This window comes from Callorhinus ursinus, unplaced genomic scaffold (assembly GCF_003265705.2).
Source record: "Callorhinus ursinus isolate GAN/ISIS: 27379988/994484 unplaced genomic scaffold, GSC_fseal_2.0 scaffold51, whole genome shotgun sequence".
NCBI lineage: Eukaryota > Metazoa > Chordata > Mammalia > Carnivora > Otariidae > Callorhinus > Callorhinus ursinus.
Window position 1 is genome coordinate 1,562,425 of NW_027397113.1, and position 9,442 is coordinate 1,571,866.

Consider the following 9,442-nt stretch of genomic DNA (forward strand, 5'->3'; position numbering starts at 1 on the left):
GACCCACGGGCCGGACAGGAGGGAACGGGGGTCAGACGATCCACGGGCCGGACAGGAGGGAGCGGGGTCAACTGACCCATGGGCCGGACAGGGGGGAACAGGGGTCAGCCGACCCATGGGCCGGACAGGGGGGAACAGGGGTCAGCCGATTAGCTTGGATTGTGCTCCATGGGCAGTCAGACCAGCTCCCTGGGTTCAGTTTAGGACACTCAGTGGTGAGCTCCACCTGGCGGGAGGCCAGAATGGGTCAATCCTGGGCCCAGCTGCGAAGAGTGACAGTGATTCCAGGCGGCAGGTGAGGAAGGGAGGGGACGGTTAGCTGCAGGCACAGGTGCACAAGGACATGCCCAGGCCGGCGTGCCAGAGAATTGCTGAGAGTGGTCTGGCGTTGCTGGAATGTGTGTGTGTGCGTGCGTGCGTGCACGTGCGCAGGTGCATATGTGTATGGGGTTGGGGCAAGGGCAGAGGGGGGCGTTGATATGCAGGACATGTCCTGACAAGGAGGTGGGGTCCAGACCAGAGTCATTCCTTCCCTGTGTCCCCTGGGGGGGAGTGCAGGCCCTGAGCCCCCAGGCATCTGAGTGATTGAATCACGAGGGGACACATGTGATGGGACTGGGGTGACGTGGCATGGGTCTGAGAGACATGCAGGTGAGCTCTGTGCAGGAGCTGCTGGAGTAACCCAGGTGAGAGAGGATGGGGGCCCGCTGGGCAGTGGTGGGGGCGCAGATGGGGGCTCAAGCATTCAAGGCCATAGGTTAGCCTCTGCAGACCACAGAGGAGTCAGGAGCATCTCCTGGGTTTCTGGAATAGGAGGTGGCCCCACCGTTGAGATTGAGAGGAGGCTGAGGATAGAAAGAGTGGGGAAGAGGGCAGAGGGTGGGGGTTTGGCTGGGGTCAGTTCGCGATGGGGGTTTGGCTGGGGTCAGTTCGCGATGGGTCGGGTTGTTAGATTGCGTGTGAGCAACAGTGGACACTTGAGTGACTGATTTGTCAGTTGGTGTCTAATTCCCCGTGTGTTAACCTGACCTGTGTGCTTAGGTTCACGGTCGGCGTGTTCCTTTGTATTTAATGCCCTGTTAGAGTAACCACTCCACCATTGTCAGGCTGAGGAGCTGGTTCCCAGTTTTATGTCAGTCGTGAATTCATACTGGGTAAAAATCTTTGTTGCTCTTCCGAGGGCCGTCAAAGCCCGGCTGTAGGCAGAAGGAGACCACAGCTCTCCTCTGCTTTTTCTGGAGATGCAGCCATGGTTTACGTCCGTGGCGCCATGCACTGCACCATCACCATTACATGGCACCATGCACTGTGCATCTTCCCCAACACCAGCGGGCCCAGCGCTTTGTCACTTTGTCTATTTTTAAAAGCTACCTCAGAAGCTAGATTTTACTTCTTTGGAAACAATTATTTAGAATCTCCCAAATTTTGTCCTTTGTTATGGAGATTAAACTGTTTCTCCCTTGTAGCTGTCAGTGTTCAAGACTGGGGCAAATTAACAGGTAATTGGAACCTTGGAACAAAGGCAGTGTCTCCCTGATCCACAAGAGAGCTGAACATAAGTTCTCAGTGACTGTCTAGTATTTTATAATCTGAGGGTGGCCAGGTGTGTATGGAGAGGAAGTAATGCATCAGTTAAATTGTGAGGATTCAGGAGCCGGGCAGACTCGACTTGGGTTCACCCTGAATCTGCACCACTTTCCAGACATGTGGCTTTGGGGTAATTACGTGAGAATCTGAGGCTCTGCTTCCCCAGCTGGGAATAATGATATTAATGATTGTTTTTACATTAGTAGTAATAGTCATATTTGTTAAATGTAAATGTACATTACATACATTGTATTCATTACATATAAATACATAATTATGCAATTATAATTATATATACAACAACAATGACAACACTATTCATTCATGGTTGTGGTGAAGGTAAATACAGTTAGTATAGTTCTTGGCGTATTAGGATTCAGTAAACATTAACCACAGCTGCATCACCATTACCACCATCGTCACCTTCACCATCATCACCCTCACCACCACCACCACCACCACCAGCACCATCACCTTCACCATCATCACCATCATCACCACCACCACCAACACCCTCAGCTGCAGTGCTGGTACAGGACCCTTTATGCAGAAGCCAGAAGCTAGAGGAGTAAAGGTGTTCCCTCAAGCAGCCTTTCAAGGCAGTGGCTGGGCTCTGGGATTCCTGACATCCTCTGCAGTGTTCCCGGTACTGTGTGAGTCTTCTTGCAGGTCGCTTACCTGGGAGTACCTGTAACGGATTATGAAGAATACCCATCTCACTGCACTGTAGGGAGACAGGAATATGGTACCAGTTGCTCTTACTACTGCATCAGGTGAGAGTGGACTGCAGAAAGGTCACTTACGGTGGAAATTGTCGGTGCTCTACCTGCCGGACTCGCCACTCCTCCCAGATCTGTCCCCTGCTGATCCTGTGCTGAGCCTGCCACCTGAAATGTCCATCCCAGACTCTCATGCGGCTTTTCGTTCGAGGGCATGGTCCCGGGTGTGCGTACCCTCCCAGGCGCCCTGACTTACTCCTCCCTTGGGGCATCCTCGGGGGCTTGTTGCACATTTGTTTTCCGCTTTTCCATCCCATCACCGCCTGAAACATGGCCTAGAGCTGGCTTGCTCATTGTGGTTTTTGTGGCTTCCGGCTGTCATCTCCTGATTGGATCACCCAGGTCGGGACTGTTCTTGCAGTGGGCTCTGCCTAAGGAGGGTGCTGCATAAGGAAGGGGGTTCATGAGGGGTAGGTGAGCAAGGGAAGCCGGATTTGTCTGGTGCCTTCTGGACTGGCTGCACCGTGGTTTTCTGGTGGCGGGTGTGAGCACGCAGGGAGCACCCACTGTACATGGAGGGAAAGGGCTAACCAGGGAGCAGGTGCTCAGACCTCTCAGCTCTCCTCCAAGAGGATGGCGGGCATGATGAAGCTTTCTGCGTGTTAGTTCCTGGGGCCGCTGCAACCCGCTCCTGCAGATGGGGCTTAAACCGCAGACGTTGTCTCCTGGTCCCGGAGGCTGGAGTCTAAGATCCGGGCGTGGGCAGCGCTGGGTCCTCCCTGAGGCTGGGAGGGAGCGTCTGGGCCAGGCCTCTGCCCCAGCTGCTGGCGGTCTGCTGGTGGTCCATGGCGCTCTTTGACGTGTACATGCACACTTCCGTCTCCGCCTTCATCTTCACGTGGCACGTGCACATCTGCGTCCAAGTTTCCCTTGTTCGTAAGGACACAGTCATGGTGGATTGGGGCCCACCCTACTCTGTTATGACCTCATCTTGATGACCTCTGCCAAGACCCTACTTCCACATAAATCACATGCACAGATAAAGGTGGTCAGGATGTCAGCATGTTGCAGGACACAGTCATCCCCCAGTGGCATGGATTATTTACGTTCTCTCTGACCCTAACAACAGCCCTGTGAGCTAGGTACGTGTAGGTGCCGTGATTTTCATCCTGGGAATGGGGACTGCTGGGCTGGTGGGTTCGCTCAGGATCACAAGGTTAGTGTGAGCAGTTGGGCTGTAAGCGCCTTTCTGCTCCTTCTGGAAGTTTCTGAATGGGGCCTTGATGTTTCTTAGAGCGGGATGGTTCTTCGTTGTGCAGGGCTGGCCCTCCCAGGACATAGACTCCACATCCCTGGCTCTGTGCAAAGTGGAGTGGGCACTCTGTGATCACCCGCGATCACCTGCAATCACATGGGTCTCCTTGGGAGCAGGTCCCAGCCTGCGCTCCGCTCTGTGTTCACCTGCTGATAGCCCCTTTGCTGCGGCTGCTGTGCGGGGGCCCCAGGCCTTCCTAGGGTGCTGGTATCCAAGGGAATTTGAGTTGAGTGTCTGTGTGGTTGGAACCGGAGGCCAGTGGGGACTCCCGAAACAGAAAGTGGTGAGTTATCCCCAGCCCCACCTGGTCACATCGGGCAGATCTAGTTTGTTGTGCTGAAGTTTCCTGATACTCTCCTCACTCAGCCAGGGCTGGGCGGGGCTGCAGGCAGTCATGAGGCGCCTCTGAAGGCAACAGCTGGCCCCCACCCAGCCTGGTAGCCCCAGGAGGAGCTCCAAGGTTACCCCTGAATTCAGCCTTTGACACTGGCGAGGGACAGACGGAGCATTCATGCCTGCCGGGTCAGGTTTCCTGGGCGGTGGGATTCTGGGCTGCCTGCTGAACGCTCCTCATTGTTGAGAGCAGCTAGCTTCCCGGAGGCTCAGGCTCAGGCTCAGGCCCCACGGAGGAGGGCCTCTGCATCCCTGGGCATGTAGAACCCCCAGGAGACAGTTGGTTCTAGCCTCCTGTCCTTTCTGAAGGTTTTTGCGGTGACAAAGCAAGCCCTTGAGCTCCTGCTGATGGCTATTCAATAGAACATAATTTTAATTCAATAGAAAACGAGAAGGCTCTGTGAGAAGCGGATGTGACCTGGTGTATGTTTTTTGTGGCTTATTGGTGGACTCTCACAGAAGGGACCCGGGAGCGTGGCCAAGGCACGGCCTTCGGGTTCTTAGTGGCACTGCTAGGTTTTTGAAAAGAGTTTGTGATTGATTTGCAGGCTCTGTCTACACTATTGAAGTTTTGAAAAATGAGCTTTTGGGGCGCCTGGGTGGCTCAGTTGGTTAAGCGTCTGGCTTCGGCTCAGGTCATGATCCCCAAGTCCCCAGATCAAGCCCCATGTTGGGCTCTCTGCTCAGCGGGGAGCTTGCTTCTCCCTCTCCCTCTGCCCCTCCCCACCCAGCTCATGCTCTCTCTCTCTCTTTCTCTCTCTCTCTCTCATTCTCTCTCTCAAAATAAATAAAATCTTAAAAAATTGCTCTTGTGGCCACTGATGGGATTTTTAAATCACACTGTGTTTCACTGTTGCCTTCCTCTCTGCTTTGGGAGGGGTGGGCTCGGTGTCCCAGGGCTGTTACATTCAGAGTCCATGTGGGCAAGCAGATGCTTGCCGCCGACGGTCCTATCCAAGAGGTCAGGAGCGGAGACCTCCGTCCATACCTGAGATGTTGACGTGCCGCCAATGTGAAGATTAAATCATGCTGTAATTTGCTTGAGCTGCGGTCGTCACAGTGTGCTTCCCTGAGTTCACGCTCGTGAGAAGTGTAGGTGGGGGCCTGACCTAGACCTGCTGCCCCAGATGCTCTCTTGGGTGGGTGGGTGGGGGGGTCGGCCCTGTTGCCACAGGCGCTGGGATTGGAGAAGCTCCACACGGGGGGCAGGAGCGGCCCAAGGCAGTAAAAACACCACAGGTGCCACGGGGGTCTGAGTCAAGGCCACCGAAGCCCACGGTTCTGTCTCCGCCATTCTCCTTTTGTATTTACTCAGGGTCTCCATCCAGGCGACATCCTGGAACGCTGGGGGTCCCGCTGCGCAGAGGACCTCGATGGAAACACCTGGACATATCTGGCCACATGCCGGGTGGGCGTGGGCTGTGCCACTGACCAGGTGTCTTGTCCTTCCTGCAGAAGTGCATCCGGTTTAACCCGGACGCCACCGTGTGGGTTGCGAAGCAGCGGATTCTGTGCTCCTTGACCCAGAGCCTGAAGGACGTCCTGAACTACGGGCTGTTCCAGCCGGCCAGCAACGGGCGGGACGGGAAATTCCTGGACGAGGAACGGCTCCTGCGCGAGTACCCGCAGCCTGTGGGCAAGGGCGTCCCCTCCCTGGAGGTACTGCCTCGTGGCCTGGACATGGGGTGGGGGCTGGGGAGGACTTCCCGGAACTCCAGATTTGAATTGGATTGGGAAATGACCCCCACATGAAAAGTGAGCTTGGGGTCTTGAGGTGGCCCTTAGTTTTGGGAATTTCAGACACCTCTGCAGTTTCCGACTCCCTTGGTTCCTTACTGTGGATTTTGGATGAATCTGTTGGGGAGAAATCTTGGGATGTGCACACGAGGGGTCTGACTCAGGCTCATGTCCCCGGGACCTGCAGGTCCGGGGATGCAGGATGGGGCTTGCGTCTGCCTCCCCGACTCGGTCTTCCTGCCCTGGGGTGTGGGGTGGCCAGGGCCCGTTCAGCTTTGACCCGAAGCATGACCTCCAGCTTCTTGCAGGGGAGTGACCAGGGCGCCCAGACCTGCCGTGGCCATGGGCCTGCCACGTGACGGGTCAGTATGCAAGCTGGGCACCCGGACGCACTTCCATGTACGGTGTGACACCAGTCCCTGCCGCTCTGGCCCCCGGCTGGCCTCATCCCCAGGTTCACACATGGTCTTCCCCCGTGACGTATGAGACCGCCATGCAAGCGGCTTTTTTCGTGTTGCACAGCGGAACTGGGAGCGGCAGGTGACGATGCTCACCTCAGCCCCATCAGACAGGGAGACGCCGTGCGTGCGGAAGCGTAGCGGGCCCTTCAGCAACCTTGGTGTGCTCTACAGCCTTTGCAGTGAGGAGATCATTCTGAGGTCAGAGAGGTCACGGACCAAGGCCGGATCTCATCTGCGCATTTCTAAGCCTGATAGTGACATCGAGGCTGAGGTTTGGGGATCCCCATTTGGACGGAGCAGTTGTCAGCCCGGAGGGAGGGGTTTTGGTGGAGGAAAAGACGGGGTGCCACTTGGTGTCCTGTGTCTCCCTGTTCTGACCTCAGTTTGCTCATCCGTAAAATGGGTATCTCTTGGGAAAAAAATCCCTTGTTGGGGGCCTAGGTACCAGACGCTTTCTAAGCATGTTCACCAGGCACAAGGTGTCAGGGTTCTTGTCTTACGGAGCTGACACTCGAGTGGGAGGTGACAGACTGGGAACAGTAAATGAACGGTTCATTTCAGGGACTGGGGATTTCTGTAATGACAGTGAAGCCCGGCGAGAAGACCAGGACGTCCAGAGCCTCCGCTTAATCCGGGAGGCTGTTGGAGGAGGCGATTCTGGCCGGTCCCCGCTCACCCCCGAGGACCGAATGGGAGGGCATGGGGATGCACAGTAACCTGGGCAGGGTGCCGCTGCTGTTTCTAGAAGGGCAGGCATATGCATTCGCCCTCCCGTGTCCTGTCTGGCCACTTGTGTCCCGGGAGCCGAGCTGAGAGGTGTGCGGGAGAGCATCTCTGCTCCTCCGTGTGCATCGCCCCACGGGGGGCTCGGTCCAGTCCTGGGAGCTGTGCAGCCCGACTCCTCCACCCAGCCTCTCTGGGCCTCAGGTTCCCAGCTTTGAAATCGGGGGAATGTGAGTCGTGCCTGCTCAGGGGGCTTGAGGCTCCAGCCAGGTGCTCCACGCACGAGCTGGTGAGCTCCTTTGCTGTGAGAGACCTGATGTACCTCCACGTAGCCGCCTCCCCGCGCCTCTGTCCCGCCAGGTGACCCTCGGTGCAGAGTGAGACAGGCCTGGCGCTCCACACCTCAGGGCAGGCATGGCTGTGAGCTCTTTGCCTCTGAGAATTTTGGTAGAATGTGGTTGGCTGCTTAGGAAACATGGAGGAAACAGCAGGAAGGGGTTTGCCTTCCAGGGCCTGCATCCGTCTGCGGCCACGAGCTGGAAATGCTGGTGACTCTGGAAACAGACATCCTCCTCTGAGCACTTCCTGTCCTGCCAAGAGGCGGTAGCAGCCCTAGTATATATATATTTTTTAAAGATTTTATTTAGTTATTCATGAGAGGCAGAGGGAGAGAGGGAGGGGAAGAAGCAGACTTCCCGCTGAGCAGGGAGCCCGATGCGGGGCTCGATCCCAGGACCCTGCGACCATGACCCGAGCCGAAGGCAGACGCTCAGTGTCTGAACCACCCAGGCGCCGCAGCCCTAGTGTATTTTTATAACCAGAAGTCCATGTGACTTGAGTTCTGTTAGACTTGTCAGCTAGTGAGCCCCCACCTCTCCCGACATCACTGCCAGGCACTCCTGAAATCGCAGAGGTCTGATGGGGGAAGACAAGGGGGACAAGGGGCTCACTGCAGCCCAGGGCGCTGGGCTCACAGACAGATCAGGAAGCTGAGTCTCGGAGCGGGGAGTGTCCGGCCAAAGCTGGTGGGACGCTGCCGGGGCTGGACTCGGAGCAGATGCCTCAACTGGGAATCTTAGTGAGTGCGAGTCCTGGTGCCCACCCCAGCCTTCAGTTGTGTCCCTTGAAGGTGTGGGGGCCCCTGGGCGGGGCATCAGTTGCAGGTGCTGGGGTTCAAGGCAGACTGACACCTGTAGGTTCCTCTTGGGCACTGACTGCCTCGGAGCGAAATGTGTAGTTTCTGGCTTGGGGAGGCGCTGTGTTTCAGGGACTGAACGTCGCTGAGAGTCCCGGGCGGAGGCGGCAGCGGGGACGCCGGCTTCACCAGGCTGGCTTCATAGGGGTGGGCGTGGAAGGGTCGTCCTGGTTAGTTGACGGGGTCACGCGCACGGCTGTGAGGACCGCGGTCAGGGCTCAGGAGAGGAGCGCCGGCCGTGGCTTCTCGGTGGGAGGATTCAACTCCCCCGTTCCCCCGGGTTGCTCTGGTTTCTTTCCCTGGCTTTTCAGCCACGTGGCCGCGGGCCTTCACAGGTACGATTCCTGCGATGTCAGGTGTCTGCAGTAGGAACACGGTGCGTTTGCCTGACGCAGGAGGAGTTTTCTGTGGGCCCCCAGCCTTCGGTGAAGTCACTGAGGACAAGGCCGTGTTTCTGTGGAGTACCCTGTGACGTATTCATGTGTCTTCTCTTTTCCTGTTTCCGTTCCTGTGCAGTTTCGATACAAGAAGCGCGTGTATAAACAATCCAATCTGGACGAGAAGCAGTTGGCCAAGCTGCACACAAAGGTAGGAGGGGATGGCTGGCTTCCACACGTCAGCCTCATGTCTCGTATGTGGCGTTCCATCTCTGCAGATCAGGGGAGCTCCTTGGGCACCCTGCTCCTCTTCCTGGGGGTTACCCTCTCACCCCCTGGGCACCTGCCACGTGCACATCGTGGTGGGCGGGCCCGGGATGTGCAGGGGCGCCGGGCTTCCTTTCTCCATCACTCCCCGAGGCCCGCCTGGCTCCTTGGGGACAGGGGTGCTCCATGAAGCCAGTAGGGGCTCGGGCAGGGGTGCATGAGGTTTCCTCGAGGGCGGGGCTCTGGAACAGGCTGGGTTCGGACGTGTGCATGGTATTGAAGGTGCACGCCTTGCCCAGGCACGGGTGTCCTCTGTGGGCGTGGCCCACGTGGGCCTGACTAAAGCACGTGAATGAGCACGCGCTCCTGGGTCCCCAGCAGAGCCCCCGGACTTGGTCATGCTCTCCTGGGTGACGAAAACATGCTGGGTGACGACTTGCACGTGGACAGCCTCAGAGGGGATGCTGCTGTGTGCACGTCCCCGCCTGGGTGTTTCTGAGAGGAGGGGAAGCCCTTTGAGCCACCACTGCCGACAGACAGGTCACATTGAACACGGAGCAACTAAAGAGCTGTTTACACAAACCGCAGGGAGGTGAGGCCCACCCGTGGCCGTGGCCGGCAGTGGCGGGGAGGAGAGGGTTGAGGTCAAGAGCCGCGGGCTGCCGTCC

At 57.2% G+C, this 9,442-nt stretch overlaps 1 protein-coding gene across 2 annotated transcripts in view; it reads left to right on the plus strand.

The window, feature by feature from the left end:
• The window catches only part of SHANK2 (SH3 and multiple ankyrin repeat domains 2), a 509,587-nt gene that overhangs the window by 89,670 nt on the left and 410,475 nt on the right, over positions 1-9,442 (plus strand). For both annotated transcript variants that reach the window (XM_025878755.2, XM_073883345.1), the window contains exons 4-5: positions 5,470-5,673; positions 8,647-8,718. In XM_025878755.2, coding sequence (XP_025734540.1) covers positions 5,470-5,673; positions 8,647-8,718 — 276 coding nt within the window. The remainder of the gene's footprint in view (positions 1-5,469; positions 5,674-8,646; positions 8,719-9,442) is intronic.